The 17,680-nt window shown below is 50.8% G+C and overlaps 1 protein-coding gene across 5 annotated transcripts in view; it reads left to right on the top strand.

Annotated features, from left to right (window-relative positions):
- Positions 1-16,806, top strand: part of Anks6 (ankyrin repeat and sterile alpha motif domain containing 6) — a 41,488-nt gene extending 24,682 nt beyond the window's left edge. The window contains exons 12-16 of one of the 5 annotated variants that reach the window (XR_009590693.1): positions 1,616-1,799; positions 2,962-3,029; positions 4,894-5,010; positions 5,667-5,784; positions 11,936-12,765. Coding sequence is in view for 4 of the 5 variants with exons in the window: in XM_021641502.2 (XP_021497177.1) it covers positions 1,616-1,799; positions 2,962-3,029; positions 4,894-5,010; positions 11,936-12,032; positions 15,711-15,760 (516 nt within the window). In the remaining variant the exon portion in view is untranslated. Of the gene's footprint in view, positions 1-1,615; positions 1,800-2,961; positions 3,030-3,908; positions 4,105-4,540; positions 4,575-4,893; positions 5,012-5,666; positions 5,785-11,935; positions 12,766-15,710 lie in introns of those variants that run through there. The other 4 variants (XM_021641502.2, XM_021641503.2, XM_060379879.1 and 1 more) reach the window with 4 other exon arrangements.
- Positions 16,807-17,680: the final 874 nt, after the last annotated feature.

Below are 17,680 nucleotides of genomic sequence, written 5' to 3'. Positions count from 1 at the left end.
AACTCCATCAGGTACCCACAGGAGTGGTGACACCTGTAACTGTAACAGGGGCCCAAGTTATTTCTCTTTTCAGATCTGTCATTTCCTTTCTCACTTACTTTAAAGTTCTATACACATTTGGAACTATTTGTTTATTTGTTTGCATTGAGACAGGAACTCACCGCGTAGACAGGCCTGGCCTCAAACCCACAGAGATCCTCCTGCCTCTGGCTCTCCCGTGCTAGGGTTACACCACCATGCTTGGTGAGTACTGTGTCCTGATGACAACCCCCCCCCCCCCATATTATGCTGCAGTGGCCCTCTAGCCCCTAAAATTGGAAGCAAGGTGGATTTTTATGACACTGCAAAAAAAGAATGTAGCATTAGTTAGTGCTCATAAACTCTGATCCTCAGGATGGTCACATCCAGTGACTATGAAGTGGAAACACCTTCCCACAAATGGGCTCGCTATGCAAGTTGGGTTCAGCAGAAGATAATCAGCGACTCTGGCACACAATATAGCAGCGGAGCAAAGAAATGCAGGAAAAGCACTTGACAGTATCCAGAATCCAGGGGCTGGAGAGACGGCTCAGTGGCCAAGAGCACTGGCTGCTCTTCCGGAGGACCCGGGTTTGATTTCCAGTACCAACATGATGGCTCCTAACCATCTGTAACTGGGGGACCCGATACCCTCTTCTAGCTTTCTGGGAGACCTCCCATACTCATGGTGCACAGAAGCTAGACACAAAGCAGCTACTGAAGGGATTTTCTGAGTCAGCTGTACAAAAAGTATAGGGCATCACAGTAAAGCCAAGAACTCCCCTGATGGGGAAGCAGGATGCTACAGCCAGTGCTGGGGTTACAGCCAGTGTCACGAGGAAGACAAGGTGACAGGGGAAAGGAAGAAACCAACCCCCTCTGCCCTCAGACAACATGCTTGTCCGTATAGAAAACTATTAGCCAGTTTAGCAACTCAGAACAGGAGGCCAGGGCCTGGGCAGCAGCTTAGAGAACACAGGGTCAGTATATGAGATCAATTGCATTTCTGTACGCTAATAGTAAACAATTAGATTTTTTTGTGTGTGTGTATGAACATTTTGAGGGCATTTGTTGTCTCTGTACCACAGGTGTTTATAGATGCCCATAGAAGTCAGAAGAGGATATTCGAGCTGCCATGTGGGTGCTGGGAACTGAACCTGGGTCCTCTGCAAGAGTAACAAGTGTTCTTAGCCACCAAGCCATCTCTCCAACCTCAACAATTAGAATTTTTAATTTGACATTTTATATAATGACATTTTATTTATATCATTTATGTAAGAATATATGAAAATGAAATGTATTTAAATTTAGTAAAACATGTAGAATCTGTAGGTTGAAAACTGTAACACTGGTAAATCCTAGCAGCTTAACCCTGGGGAGAAGGAGGCTCAGTTGTTTAGGTACGAACCTACCTTCCTGACCGCAGCAGGTCCAAGCCCAGGCTTCCTGGCCCTCCATCCTCCGTATCTCTGAGTCCCTGTTACAGGCATTATTTCAGTTCCGGCTAGATGGTACCACCACGTTCCAAGATGGCGTCCATTCTCATCCTCTCCAACCACCCGGTGATGACTTCAGTTTTTGTTTATGCCCCGTGCAGAAACTGGACCCCAGCAAACGGCCTCCTTCTGGAACTTCTGCTACCTCTAAAAGCACCTCCCCTACCCTTACCCCCTCCCCCTCTCCCAAAGGCCACACTGCCGAATCTTCAGTGTCTTCCTCCTCATCCCACCGGCAGTCTAAGAGCAGTGGAGGCTCTAGCAGTGGCACCATCACAGATGAGGGTGAGTCCCAAGGTGTCCCAAGCCCATGCCTGTTCCTCCACCACGGTGACCTGGCCGCACAGAGCCAAGGTCGCACATCTCCTCTTCCCTGGTCACAAGCACACTGGTGGGATGTGAGTGTAGACTGCTCTGCTGACATGCGTAGACACCTGTAGGTGGCCTTTCCAAACCCAGTTGCTCCCTTTCCCAGTGCACTGCACAAGCCAGCATCCTCACAGTTGCTGGTGGAGGGGGCTCTATTCAAACCAGCTTAAAAGAAGAAAATTGGCTCATGTGACGAAGACCTTTGGAGCAAGCTTCAGGTGTGTGTGGAGCCAGGGGCCTCCGGAATATTTTCTGCAGATCTCAGCAAGCGTCAGTGCCAGCAAGGAGCTCTGGGCTTCTTTTGTCTTTGTGCTGACTTTGCCACAAGCAGAAGGAGCTCTGTTCTCTCAGTGGGTCCAAGCAAAACCCAAGCATCCAGCTCACAGAGACCTCCCCACTTATGAATTCTCAGCATATAATAGCCATACTGGTAGACGGAGAAGGAACCCAGTCTCCACTGTCTTCTTTGAGCTTAGCCACTGTCTCAAAACCTTTGCACCTGCTGCTTGCACTCCCTGGATGCTGCTTCATGCTCTGCCCTCAGATATCTTGTCTTTACATTTCTTCTAGTTCAGACACTGCTCTGTGTCCTCTTGTCCTACCTGTTCTGAAGCCCACTTCCATACCCTGATCTACCCGTGCACTGGGAAGGCCACAGGTTCCATGCATCTGAGCCCTCTCTGACTCATCTGTAGTGCCTGCCTGCTCTGGAGCCATTCTCAGACCAGCTGAAGGCTTCTAGCCTTAGCCGTGGCGTTGAGTGTGTGTTCTCTGACAGGCAGGTTTTATTCCTAGTAGCTGGAACTTCCAGAATCTGCTACCATCAGCCCCAGAACCATCAGCCAAGACTTCCCTGCTCTCCACAGACGGATATGGGCTTTCTAGAAAGCTTAGGGCCTGCCCCGGGGAGAGTATGGCTCATCACAGCTAGCCTCAGCCACTGGGGTAGAGTGGGGCAGCCTGAGGTATCTTTAGATGCTGGGCTTTCTAGAAGAGTATAAGATCCGCCCACTCTTGCTTAGTTTTACCAAATTCCTTTTTTTTTTTTTTTTTTAATCCCCATCTCCACCTCACAAAGATGAGCTGACTGGAATCCTTAAGAAGTTATCCCTCGAGAAATACCAGCCCATCTTCGAAGAGCAGGAGGTAAGATTGTTGTTCCTGGGTGTCAGCTAAGACTTATCATTAAAGCAAGGGCGTTGCACGTGTCGTTCCCCTCTGTCCACCTGACCCCAGTGCATCGGAGTCCTGTCCAGTGGTACAGGGCCTGTGAGCTCTCCCTTGTGGTCAAAGGCTGTAACTGAGCACATCGCTACTGAAAACAGCTTTGTTTCGTGGGCCTCACTCGCATGAGCCACATGTGTGCCCAAGTTTGGGAGGTGTCTAGAAACTGTCAGTGGACATCCGTGTCGCTGTTCACCTACACGCATTCCAAAATTACATTTCAGCTGGACACGGCAGCTCATGCCTGTCATCCCAGCAGTCAGACCACGGAGGCAAGAGGTTTGCCACAAGCCCCAAGTCATCTTGGGCTAAAGAATGAGACTCTCTGGGGGCTGAGAGAAAGAGAAAGGGTAGACAGAAGGTGGGGCTGAATTTAGAGTGGCTGCCATTGGGTATAGGCTTTCCTTGCAGGGGATGAAAATATCTTACAAGCAGGCTGGGGGTGGGGAGCGTAGTCCAGGTGGTAGACATTTACTTAGCATGCCCCAAGTCCTAGGTTCAGTTCCTAGCACTGCACAAGCCAGGGGTAGCTGTGCACAAAGCCCAGCACTCAGGGAGGAAGGACTTTCAAGGCCAGCCTGGCATGTTTGAGGCCCTACATCCCCAGAAGGACTGTCCTGGCAGCTACATACTTTAAACACAGCTGTGTTAGGTGAGTTGTAGAGCAGGTGGGATAGATATTAGTAAAATTTAAAATATCACTGTCTTAGCACATAAACACCGCTGCAGGCCCCAGCCCTGGGCTGTGATCACTGGTTAGGAGTCTTTAGTGACAGCCTGGCACATGAAAACTGTCGTCAGTAGGAGCTGTCACTCATCTTCCCACCAAGCTTGAGATGCACTGAAAGCTCGAGAGGCAGATGTGTGCGCAGCCTTCTTCCTCGATTTCCTCCTGTCATGTCCTGTCTGTCTCCTTGGCCTTTGAAACTTGCACAGAGGTTTCCTCGTTTCCAAGAACCATTTCCTGATTCCTGGCTGCTGCCTGCTCTTCTCTGAGGTATGCACGGAACGTTTCTCAGAGTGTGCCTCCCTTCTATTTCGTGAGGTGTGTGGCCCTTATCCCCAAAGTCCAGTGTTATTCCTGGAGCGCCAGCCATCACACCCACACTCTGTGTGCAGGACCCGGTGTATAGAACTGGATTTGCTGGATGTGGGGGCCTCTTCCTGTCCCTCTGGGTCTCGGCTGCTGCTGTCCCACATACAGCAGGGTGGTGGGCCACTTTGACCGTCTCTCAGCCCCAGCTTCCTGGGACAGAGGCCTATCAGCCATTCTCCTGGAGCAGGACCATTTCTTCTTGACAGTCAGGCAGGCCAGCGGGGCAGCTTGTCACCTGCATAGACAAGGGGTACTGTTGCACATGCCTCTGCCTCAGCTCCCCGTGGCTCTTTTCTCCTTGCCTGCCCTGCTTATCTCTCACTCTGTCTTTCCACAGTGTGCACCTCTCTTGTCCTGTGGGGGGGAATGCGGTGAGTACTCCTATGCACCCTGTTTCCAGGGCAGGGACCAGTACTGCTACATGCAATGACATGGGGATGCCCTTTCTAGTGGCAGAACACTGCGTCCTTCAGATCCCTGCAGACTTCCTCCATTCATTTAAAATCTTCCCGTGATGCCTCTGTTAGAAAGCCAAGGGTTAGGGCTGTGAACCATTAGCCATCTTGAAGCTGACACTCAGGCCAAACTTGGAAGTAGTGAGTCCTAACGGGTTCCTGTAGGAAGCCTCAACAGCTCCTCCATGTGGTCCATGTGCAGTAGCACAGACAGTGCAAGCCCTTCTCTCCCCAGGTGGACATGGAAGCCTTCCTCACTCTCACCGACGGTGACCTGCAGGAGCTGGGGATTAAGACTGATGGATCCCGGCAGCAGATTCTGGCAGCCATCTCCGAGCTGAATGCGGGCAAGGTACTGTGTCCCAGCTATCCCCTGCCTTGTCACCAGGCTCTTTATGACGGTCCCTCTGTTGTGTCCTCTGGTAGGTGACAGGTGGCCTGCTTGCAACACTCCTCATGACTGAGAGCCCATTGCCTCCCCATGTAGCCTGTTCTCTTTGCAGGTGCCTCTCCTCACAAGGTTGTGGCTCCTCAGTTTTAGATACATACTTTGTTGGATGGTTTCATCCCTTAGGGGTGGGTATTGCCTTTGGCGACACTGGGATGAGAGAATCCTAGGACGGGACATCCTTCTCTGTCCTGTCTATGGTATGGAAACTAGGGCTGTTGCATGAGCTGAGGTGCCTGAGAGCTGCTGGCATCCAAGGCTGTCAAATGCCATGTCAGCACCTCATGTTACTCTCTTCACCTTGACAAGCGGACGCCAGCAGTGCCCTGCTCCGAGGCACACACACACGCAAGCGCTCTCTGTGGCTGCTGGCGGGCTGCGAAGACCCCTGCACCTCCCACCCCCTCCCATCAAGCATCTTGCGCGGCAGCTACGATGCTTGCTTACTTGTTTTTCTGGCTCCTTGCCTCACAGCTCCCCACTTCTGCAGCAGTAGCAGTGTGTCTGGGTAACACGGACACTCTGGCTTTTTCTTCTTCCTTTTTCTTGGCTGTTCCCAGGTTGTGCTGTACCTGGTGAGGTGAGGCAGGAGCATGGCTGGGCTTCTGGTTTCTTCTCTGCCCTGGGGATTGTGCTCTGCAACAGTGAACAGATGAACAGTGCCCACAGCCAAGGAAGGTTTGTGCCGCCCATTACCACCTTCAAGTCACTCAGCAGACATGTCTTGCCAGCCGTGATGAGGCCAGAGTCTGAACAGCTGCCTGGCAAGGGAGTAGAAACTCCTGGATTGCACTGTGTCTGGCTGCCATGCTAGGCATGTGAGGCAGGAACTGAACCCAGGGCTTCTAGCCTGTTACCCTCCTCCCTGTTGTATAGCTAGGCCAGGGCCAGTGGTTTCTATCACTTTTGTTAGATGACCCACCATGAGTGAGCGAGTGCCAGGCACTGTGTGGCTGGCACTGTCCTTGTCTTTCCTGTTAGTGTCCCTGAAAGTGTCTCACCTGGGCACTGGGTAGGCAGGGAACCTGTGCTTCAGACCAGCAAGCTTCCTGCTATACTCAGATGCAGAGACTGGGGAAGCAGAGGCAGGCTGGAGGCAGCTCTCCATGGCTAGAAGGGTGTCAGGCAGGGAACAGAGCCTTTGGCTAGTCCACAGTGGTAGAGCTGCCAAACCCTCTCAGAAGGCTTTGAAGCATTGACTTATTTGTGGGAAAGAATGTGCGTTGTGAGTACCATGTGGGTACCATGTGAGTGCCAAGAGCTGAGCATTGCCTTGTGACCAGCACTGTGCCATGAGATATGACACAGCCCCCCCGCCCCAGGCTGGTGGACGACCCTGTGCAAGGTCACACAGAAGAGGCAGAGGCTGGACTGGAACTGGACTTGGCGATCATGTCTCAGCAGCATCACTAAAGCAAAGACACACATGGAAGAGGGAGGGCCTGAGATGCCCCATCCTCTATATAGAGTGGGGCCTGGGTGGGGGTAGGGCCTGGGGAGACCTTCCTGAGGAAGTGGGGGGGGAGGCTTGATGGGAGGCACTGGGTAAGGGAGTAGAAGGCAGGAACAACCAGGCCAAGGGAGGCACAGGTTCGGGGAAACACAGCCTGAGGGGAGCCGGGAGAGCACAGGCAAAAGCTGGGACAGTGGAATGAACCAGCTGAGAGTGGGCCTTGAGAAGGGTCAGAGAGTGTTATTGGGCTGTGGAGCTGGGATTTCTATCTTCCTCCTAGCCTTGAGGGTGGATTTGTGGCCAAAGAAGGGATGTCAGGAAAGCCAGCTTAGGCCAGTTAGGGGGAGAATCAGAGCAGGTTCTGAAAGCGGACAGTGAGGACAGGCAGGGAGCTGACATGGGAGATGGCTGTGGGTGGCTCATCCCCTGTGACCTCCTCTACCCTGTGAATACATGGGCTTGTTGGTCCAGAGAGACATACAGAAAAGTGTGCCAACCTCAGGAAAGGTGACTGTCCTCAACAGAGTAGATGATGGGATAGCCATAGACACCCCAAGGGCCTTTCTCAAAACTGCAGAACGGGACATTTCTGCCAGGTTGGCTGCCTCCTGCTTTCTGGTTAGCACAGGCCCTGTGTTCTGTTCTGAGCATGGCTTCTCAAGCTGGGGGGGTCAGCTGGGTGATCCTCCTTGAAGCATCTGCAAGGAGAACCTCCTGAGTACCTAAGACGCTGGGCCAAGGGCACAGCCTGCCAAGCCAGCTGATCCTGCAGCAGCAGCCCACCTGAGTCACCCCCCTTGAAGGCCCTGGTGCTCGGGCACAGACCACTGGGAGGTGGCAGGGCCTCAGTGTCCTAGAGGAAGGCGTGATAGGGAGGAATTTAGCATTATGAATACCTGGCCTTCAGCTGCACTCCCTGCTCTGGTTCTTAGCCTGACAGCATGCCTGGAGCCAGTCTCCAGGGGCCTGGGCAGCTCTCAGATCCCAGCCTGCAGGCCTGGACCTAGCTGCTCAGGGAAGGCTCTGCCTGGCTCTGTTTGGAGGCTCTAGTTCCTCAAGGAGGCTGTGCATGAGCTTCTTCTGGCAATCAGCTCAGTCAAGAAGATACCCACTGGAAGCTGAACCTCTGGGATGCTAGAGGGAGGCCTGTGTCTGCCGCCTGGGTCCACACCATGCTGGAGGAGGAGGAGAGTCAGCTGAGTAGGTGTGAAAGGGCACTTGATTATTTTATGTATATACATGTTTTACCTGTCCATCACATGTATTCAGTACCCAAGGAGGCCAGAAGAGGGCATCGGATCCCTGAGACTGGACTTAAAGACTAAGCTGCCTTGTGGGTCTGGGAATCCAACCTGGGACCTCTGGAAAGGCAGCCCATACTCTAACTGCTGAGCCATCTCTCCAGCCCCTGGAGAAGCACTTTTTAAAACTGCAGTGGAATGGGACCATGAGTGGAATTCACAGGGAGGAATGAGGATTTCTTTCCATTATGTGTCCTGATGGAAAATATACCTCATAGTCCTTGTAACGTAGATCTTTTTATTGTTTAGTGATGTGGTTCAGTTCACAGAGTGCCCACCTAGCATTCATGAAGACCCGAGTTTGATTCCCAGCACTGCAGTGCTGGTGCATGCCCGTAATCCCAACACCTTAGAGGTGGAGGTAGGAGGATCGAGGTCAAGGCCATCCTTACCTAGATAGCAAGTCCAAGGCCAGCCTGAGATGCGGGAGACCCTGTGTCTAGAAACAGCAAAAGAAGTTGAAGGTCATTCTTACCTTCAAAACAAGTTCAAGGCCTCCTTGAGCAAGGAATGTGTGTTAAATGAATGCTGTCAGCCTTATAGTAAAGTGCCACAGGCCCTCTGTCTGCCGGCCAGGTCACCACGGTGAGGGAAAGTCTGCTGATGGCTCCATGAGTCCCCAGCGTGTTGTGTGTTGATCTCGGCTCACCTTTCTGGATTCTAAGCCTTTGGGTTTGTGTGTGTATGTGTGTGTGTGTGTTCCCCCTTTTGTGATGATTTTTTTTTAAACTAAATTTGTATAGTTCAAAAAATAATAGAGGATTTTTGTAAGACATTGCACTCCAGCCAACACCGTTCACGTTGGGGCAAATTACTCTACAGTGTTTTGTGCCCAGTGGCTTTATAAAAGCAAAACCAACCAACCAACCAAAAAACATGGCTGAGATAAATTTGGATCTATAATTTTATACCCTGTTTTCTTTGTTTAGCACAGTATCCATACAGTTACCCATGGCGCTAAGAACGTTCCTGGGTTTCGTTTTATGTTTTAGATGGAGCCCTGCTATATTCAGGCTCCCCCTGCCTCAGCCTGCTGAGTGCTAGGATGACAGGCATGCGTTACTATGCCCTACAGAATTCTTACTGATGTAATTGACATAGGTGTATTAAAATTGTTTGTTAAGATCCCTGCTTGTTGGTGTATGGCAACCCACTTGTGGATGCAGCAGACAGCTCTGTATGAAGGTGTCCCGGTGTCTACAACTGAAAGAGCCAGGCCCACAGTGCATGCATGCCTCCTGAACTTCCTACCACAAAGTGCTGTTCCCACTCCAACCCCCTCCCTCAATGGCGTGATTGTCCGTGATCAGGACCAGTGGCTTAGGAGGGCGATGGAGGCAGGAACAGGCGGTGGATGAGGGCAATGAGAAGCCGACTTCTCATGAGGCAGGCTTCACTGAGCAGCTTGTTTAAAAACACTATTTAAGCTTTGGGGATTGGGTAGAGGCTTTTGGGGTGAGTGTACATCACTGGCTGGGGCTAAGGTGCTGGTGATGGCTTCTTTGCATGAAGGGGAATTTCAGGTGCTTGCTGTACATGACCTTATAGGGATACAGGAAGTTTAACCTATAACCTGGCTTCCGGGATATGTGACTTCCTCAGGGGTGGTGGAGGTGGGGGCTGGAAGGCTGTGTGGGCCAAGACATGCAGGCCCAGAGCAGGGAGGGAGGAGTCCTGCTCCTGCCAGCCTCAGGATGAGGTTTTCAGGGTTGGACACAGCTGAACCTCCGTCTTCCTCCAGGATGGATCCCCTAGTTGTGAGGTTCCCTCAGCCCCACAAGAAAGTACCATGGACACCCTACTGGCTGTGGGTGTGAGTTCCCACTCCCCGGAAGTCTTGTCAGCATTGAGCACCACTGGTTTGCTTTTTTTTTTTTTTTGTAATTACATCTGTATTATGTATATATGTATGTATTTGTGTGTATGCATATATGCATGTGTCTGTGTCTTTCCACGTTACAAAGTGCATGTGGAGGTCAGAGGACAACCTATAGGAATCAATCTCAACTTCTACCATGTGGGCCCTATGGACTGAACTTGGTTCCTGGGGCGTAGGGGAGAGAGTGTGCTAACCCACTGAGCCATCTCAATGCCTCCCTTTGGCTTGGTTTCTAGTCATTTTGTATCTGTAGGCCCAAACATACCCTTGGTTTTCATTTACATTTCTTGAGCCGCTAGATGGACCTGAGCTATTTCCTGCATGTGACATCATTTGCTTTTCTTTCCGGGCTTGTTCAGGCAGCTCAGAGGCCGTTGTTATCGCCACCCTGGTGATGATGGTTTAAGTCTATGGTACCTTTCTGAGGTGAGGAGACAGAATCCTGGGTCTTGGCTGTCCCTGACACCTATTTCTCAGAGGATTGAGGCTAAAGCGATATTTATGATCAGATCACGTGTCCTCTGCCACTTTGGCAGGGGATGTTATTCCACTTTACAGATACTGCTCAAGGTACCTGGATGCCACCCCTTGTCACTGGTGGAATGAGGCTGCTGGTTCCTCTGCCCTCATCTCATGCTTGGTCCTTACTCTGCAACCTTCAGCCAAGCACCCACACAGTCCTGCTGCTATTAACAGTTGTTTAAGGTCATCTGCAAAGTTGGCGTAAAGGGCAGTTCTCATTATCCTGTCAGCACAGGAGCTCTCCATGCTGGGATCTGGAGAGAGACACCTCTACTGGTGGACATTTATAAAATGAAGGGGGGGAAAACCTTTGAAATCTGTCCTTATTCCATGGGCACTTGCTTTTCACAGAGAACTGTAAAATATTAATATAATTTTTTCTATTTTCCATTCTGGTTCCCAAATAATGACAGAGACCTATTACATTTATTAATAAGCTTTAGAGCACTAAGCTGGGCAGACACTCATTTATTCTAACCTGCCTGTGCTGGTCTGGACTGTTTCCCAGCCTTGTGCCCCATTACCTGCAATCCAGTCTGCCCTGGCTGCTCCTGCTCCATTTTTGTCCTCATGGCCTCCTTCGTCTTCCCCTCTCCTTCTACCTGGGACCCCCTAAGTGGTATCAGAAGTCCAACCCTAACTCTCCTGCCCAGCTATTAGCTGATCAGCTTCTTTATTAACCAATCAGAGATGATGAAGAACAGTTTTTACACAACCTTGAGACAGGAGATTCTTTATAGAAGTGAGGATGTCACATCTTGCAGGCAGATCTCAGGGCACAGAAATCAGCATCTGAATCCACAGTGCACAAGACCATCCCCAACAAAGAACAATCTTCCAGAGAAAAAAAACGCCTCCCCTTTTTCAGACAGGGACTTACTGTGTAGCCGTGGCTATCCTGGAACTTGTTGTGTAGATAAGGTTGCCCCTGAACTTACAGAGATCTGCCTGCCTCTGCCTCCTGAGTCCTGGGATGAAAGGGATACACCACCAAGCTCAGATGATAATATACTTCTAACTTGCTTTAAGTTTTGACCACATCTATTCATAGTTTAGAACATGCAGTCTTAACTGAGAGTGCTGTGCCCTGGTCAGGACCTGCCTGCTGCCCATGCAGGGTCCTGTGACGGGACCTACCTTCTGAGCTACTATCTTTTCCTACACCTACAGATGAGGAAACTGAGGCCCAGAAAGGTGGAGAGGCAGCTGGGATTTGAACCCAGGCTATTGGGTTTTAATCTATGTTTAACCTGTGTATGTCTATTGCTGCCTCTGACCTGGACATGCAGTAGGGCTGTCGTAGGGGCTGAGGAAACAGCCACATCTACATTTCCCACATCAAAATGGGTGGGGGAAGCTTGGGGCTTAGTTGTGGGGATCCCATTGCATTCCTGTAGTGAGGAGCCCTCCCCACCAGCCAGCTGGGACCCCCAGGAATACCTCACCCATAGATGAGACTCCTGTACCCTAGGGTCGTCTTCACCATCAGCAGTCATTGTGGGTACAGGGAGCTTCTGTCACAGGCTGGTCTCCCTGAACTTGATACCCTGACGATGAGGTGTTTTTTCACAGAACACCCTCGGTTTTCCAGGTGTGAGCCTCAACCACAGTCAGCTGATTGAATGGCCACAGATCTAACAGGACCTTCTGTGTGTGTTTCTGTTCTGTCCACAGGGCCGTGAGAGGCAGATTCTACAGGAAACCATTCACAACTTCCACTCTTCCTTTGAGAGCAGCGCCAGCAACACCAGGGCCCCTGGCAACAGTCCCTGTGCGTGAGCCTCCCTGCTGCGAGCATCAGAGTGAGCACCCTGAGACTCAACACCCCTTTACCCAGTGCCAGGGCCCAGCCTGCTGCCCCAGACCACCACTGTTTTGGCCCATTCACTGCCCCCTCCTCTAGAACAGCCCTGGTGATACTTGCACTGTAAAGGCTCCTATTCATACTGAGTCTCACCCGACATTCCATTTGGTGCTCCTGGTTGGCAGAGTGACTCAGGGACCCCACCATTTAACCCTGGTGACTTACCATTCCCAGGAGTTTTAAAGTCTTTGCTTCTTGCAGACAGAAAAGGAGAAGAATTGAAGTGACAGACCTGGCTCCTTCCTAAATGTCTTTGCTCATGCTTCATTTGTCCCCAGTTATCACATGGATGCAAAGCAGGCTGGGAAATGTAGTTCTTGCAGTGGCATAAGGAACATTCTAACCACAGATAGGGAAGTGAGCATTTTGCTGGAAGGTTAGCCCTGCCTGCTACATCTTTCTGTAAAATCTTTGGGGATGTGGCTGGAAATGAGGCTCAGTAGGTGCTCAGTAGGGTGCTTGTGTACCATGTGTGAAGACCCAGGTTCAATCCCCAGTATCACATAAATGGTGTGGCCTATAATCTTAGCACTCATGAGGTGAAGGCAGGAGGATCAGAGTTCAAATCATTCATGGCTATGTAGTGAATTTGTGGCCAGCCTGGGATACATGAGACCTTTTTTTTTTTTTTTTTTTTTTTTTTTTTTTTAATAAAACAACAACTTCTAACTCATTCCTGGTCATCCCAGTCATCTAGCCGAGGCCTTTCCTGGTGTCCCCTTCATATACATAGATGGTTCTTCTGTGCTGTGTTCATCACTGCTGTAGCTCTCTACTGCACCTGCTGCATAGAAATAGCATCTGTCGGGGTGTACGGAATGCTTTTTCCTATTGCAAAGGCTGTCCTTTGTGTAGGAGAAAAAAGCAGACCCACTGCATGGATCCCTCCTTCATTGTGGCCTTTACCTTCCCTCCCTACAGGGTAGAGAGCTGGGAAAATAAGGCTCTCTGCCTTACAATGCCCTCCAGAGACAGGTTCAGCTTTCTGCACTGTCACGCAGTGGGAGACCGAGGTACTGTGTTGTGACAGGGCTTTGGGGCAGCCAGGCAGGGTGGTACACGCCTTTAATCCTGGCACTCGGGAGGCAGAGGCAGAAGTAGGTGGATCTCTGTGAGTTAGAGGCCAGCCTGGTCTACAAAGTGTGTTCCGGCACAGCCAGGGCTTTTACACAGAGAAACACTGTCTCGGGAAAAAAAAAAAAAGAAAAAGAAAGAAAGAAAAGAGTGGGCTTTGGGGCTCAGAAGGCTGGCAAGTAGAAACTTCGGGGTTTCTTCTCTACCTTGTAAATGCTAAGCTCCTCAGGAGTGAGTTGGCCTGTGCAGTCTCCACTGCCGCATATTAAGAGAGATGAGTTTTTCAAATCCTTTCTTTCTGTTTTATATGGTGCTGGGCAAGAGGGATAAACTGGTGCTTGTCTGGGGGATCTTGATGGGCAGGGAAACCTGTGAGCAGGAGGTTCTAGCCTCAAGAACAGCAGGGAAGATGACCCTGTGCTGTGGACTTGGGGCCCTGCATGGCTGGCCAGGGTGGTGATAAGGAAGGGTGATTGAGCCTCTCTTAGGGGCACCTTGAAGCCAGTGTGCATAAAGTACCTGGTCCACAGGAGGCCCCAGCAGACAGTGGCTTTCTCAGAACTCAGATATTTGTTATGAGCTGTGTTGAACCATCTTTTCTCTGTCCCTCCATCCTGGCTACTAGAGGCCACGGGCAGGACATTGGCCAGAGCCACATGTTTTCCCCTGATGGACCAATAGGCCCAAGGGTCTCTTGTTCCTCCCATCCCTGCCACCAAAGCTGTATGAAGGTTTCCATATTGTATCTTTTTAGGGGACATGGTCCCTAAATTATATTTTCGAGCTTCTTGGCATGGTCATTCATCCTCCACATTGATTAACCTCACACTACGTGAGGACGCAGACCCAGAAGGGGGACAGCAGCTCTCCAGTTACTCGGTCCTGAAGTAGCCGTGCTGAGTGAGAGCAGGTGGCCTCCACATGCAGGCCTTTTCCATCCTGTCCATATCTGGAGTTGGTGCAGTCGTGCTTCTTGCTGTTGCAGATGACCGGTGCCTCAGAGGTTACCTTTAGCTCAAGTTCAAGCCCCCAGTCTTGAGGCTACATGTCCGCTTCTTTCTATTGTCCCATCTTGCATATCTATATGATTGTCATGACTCTCAGGTGGGACACCTGTGGGACGGGAGCTGTGCTAGAGCGGGCTGCTGTAGAACAGCCTCCAGGACCTCATCCGAGGGCCGGACAACAGGGCTGATGTGAAACAGGCTCTGGTAGACACCTTTTTACCTTTATGAGCTCTTTCCTCCCGTGCTGATTTGTGGAGTCCTGGCATCCTTTCTGGGCCATTTATGGTTGCTCCCAGCCCTCCACAGAAAGTGTCTCCCTTGCTCAGAGGCTTCCAGTAATTCCTGGGATGCACTCCTTGGAACAGTTAGTTCCATGAGATGTTAGGCTCTGACAAGAGCCTTGTGGAAGCTGGCTCAGGTTCTGTATCAGGAAGGTTTGGCAATAACTAGTCAAAGTCAAGGTACAAGATCATCCTTGCCATGAAGCATCTCAGTACCTTCATTGTGCTGAACTGCTTCACAGGGCCACAGAGCTGGTGGCATTTCCAGTGGTAGATTTTATAAAGTGCTCTTGCAAGACCAGGGTCCCTTGGACACAGCTGAGCAAGCCCTGCTTTACCTGGACAGCTGCAAGCTACAAGGACAGTCAGTCTGAGCTAGGCCAGAGTCCTCAGGAATCACCTCTGTTCTCAGTAGCCCTGCAGAAGTGGACATCAGGGTAAGGGAGTTCTCTGACTCAGATGGCAGGAACCCTGCTCAGTGGGATTTCTGTCCACTGCACAATGCAGAGCATTGCACCCAGCATCCTGCTGGAATGTTCTGCCCGCCTCTTTCTGTCTCACACCATTCCAAGAAGGCCAGCAGAATATGTAAGGACAAAGTTTCCTTTTTTTCATCCTTTCATTCTTGAGATGCTTATTGAACATCTGCCCCATCCCAGACCCATCTGACTCTGAAAGCACAGGAGGCTCACCAAGGCCCCATACAAGCCAGACAGTGGGTATCATGTCAGGCTGTATGACTTGTGTGGTGAGGCAAGGACTTAGTCATCAGCCCTCAGGTTCCATTGGGTGGTTCCACAGGACAGGAGCTGGTCCTTGGGGCAGGTATGGGCATGGCACAGCTGAGGGTGAGGGGATGGGAGAAGGGGCAACAGATACCCTGGCTGGATTTAGACCGTGGGGAAGAAATATCACTCATTGGCTTACTTCCCTCCTTTGTGAAGTGAGTGGAAGTGCTAGAAAGATACTGTATGTGGAGTGGGACTTAGCTCTGGCTTAGACACTGTTACCTAATGTAGCACATGCCACTTTATATCCTGAGCCTTGGTTTTCCTTTTGGGGTTACCTAGGAACAGCTGTCCCAAGGTGCCAAAATCAGATGGAGGCTGGAAAGCTGCTTATGCCCCAGAGCTGCGTAGATGGGAGGGATCTCAAAGATGGTTGCATGTTTTAAATGTCTTCCCTTTCTCCTTTTCTCTTCCATTGGTCCATCTACTCATAAGCCATGGCAGGATGGGGAAGGCCGGAAGAAGCAGTGTCTAGCAGGAGGTAGCTGCAGCTTTGATGGCTCTACTGGCTTTGAAACTCTGAGGCATTAATTGTTGAGCAGCGAATCCCCGCCCTTCCACTGTGTCTTCTCCTGGGTTATTTCTTCACTGGGACTCACAGCAAGTAGATAGAGAGAAGGCTGGGTAGCCAAACCATCAGAGCAGATGCAGCAGACAGGAGCCTGGGACGCCTTCTCACTGCTTCTGCTTCAGAGAGGCCTGAGAATGTACGGACAAGGTTGGGGACTGCCCAGCTGCAGATAGAACCCTAACTTGTTCATGCAAGCAGGTGCTGCCTTCAAGGCCTGGGACCCTTCCAGAAAAGACGCTGCTCACGGGTGAACCCCTTCAAGGTTGGCAAAGCACCCTACTGTGGCTGCCTTGTTCGTCCACCATCAGTGGGTACTGTTGAACATGTGAAGAAGCTTGATGCTGTCCCTAGTGAAGTGGTGCCAAATTCAGCGACTGCCAGGGAGAGGGCACCAGACCTTTGGGAGTTTCCCACTCCTTGCCAGTTACTTTGAGGGGATCGGCCAGACTACCTGCTGTTCTTGGGGGACTGCTTTCCAGGAACAGACCTGGTCACAGCCATGTTTGTGGCACAGCCGAGAACACAAATGGAGATGAGGATATAGGAGGGAGCTGTCGATGAAGAGCCATGTGGGAAGAGAGCAGCACTCATCATTTGTCTTCAGCTACTCCTGCCCCACTGGGCTTTCTTCCTGTGGCCAAAACCATACTTGCTGCTGGCCAGAGCCCTGCTGCTGGAATGGAGCCAGCTCACTTCAGAGCAAGGTCCTGCGTCCTGTGGGAGCCTTTCAAGACCAGCCATCTTCATCAGGATACCCTGCTGGCGGGGCTAGAGTGCAATCTTGTCCCAACTCACACCAGGGTAACTACACCTGGTGGTCAGAGACCACGGTGCCATTTTCTGTCAGCCCTGCAGTTGGCTTTCATTTTCCTCACATTAGTCTCACATTATTTCCATACGGGACTTGATTCTTGGAAAGATTTTTGCTTGCCAAACGGAATATATAAAAATGGGAATGTGTCTCCTGTCTTGCTGCTCTGTAGGGCACAGCGTACTGCCCAAGGTTCCTCCTGGGTAGCTGTAACATGCTGTAGGGTGTTCCTGTGGACCACCTTACCCCATCCCCACAGTAACCCTTTGAGGCAGCTGGAACCTTTCATTCCTGCCAGTTTGGAGACTGTGACACACCAATAGTAACCAGCTTTATGAAGGTCAAAACCAACTAATGAGGGACACTGGTTTGAATGCAGGTCTCACCTCAGGGTTGTCTTCCTGATGTCTGGCTACCTGTCAGCAATGAGGAACCCAGCCAGCAACTGAACAAACAGATGACACTTTGTCATTCCCTCCTTGTAGTTTCTTTACAGTGGGGAGGGAGTGCAAAATACTATAAATAGCTTGGAGGCTCTCCTTGTTTCCATAAAGAATACTATCCCAGCTCTAGTCTTGGTACCTCAACTACCTGGAGCATAGGCAAACAGAAGGTGCTGTTTAGGTGTGTGTGTGGAGTGGGGGGTAGACTAATGGAGCCTGTGGACAGAACAACTCTCCATGAGGAAGAACACTCAGGGACCAGGGCTGCCAAGGAGGGGACGCCTCCCATGTAGGCACAGAGGCTGTGCAAGCCTGTATGCTGTTGTAGCTACAGCGGAATTCAGACTAGTGGGAGATGGACTGACACGTGATTCCCAGTGTCAGCAGTAAGCAGAGGTGACAGGAAATGGTGCCCATTATCAGTTACCCTGGTACCAAGTCTCCAGCTGACCCATTGGCCTTGACCCTTACAAGTCCCTTCTGCTTTGGGAAGAAGGTATGGTGCTATAGCTTTGATTTTAGTTCTGAAATCCAAGTCTTAAAAAAAAGAAAAAGACTGTCCTAGGGTTCTTTTGAGGTT

The sequence above is a fragment of the Meriones unguiculatus genome, chromosome 3 (assembly GCF_030254825.1).
Source record: "Meriones unguiculatus strain TT.TT164.6M chromosome 3, Bangor_MerUng_6.1, whole genome shotgun sequence".
Taxonomy (NCBI): Eukaryota; Metazoa; Chordata; class Mammalia; order Rodentia; family Muridae; genus Meriones; species Meriones unguiculatus.
The sequence above is the reverse complement of the archived record's forward strand: the minus strand, read 5'-3'. Positions and strand labels throughout refer to the sequence as shown.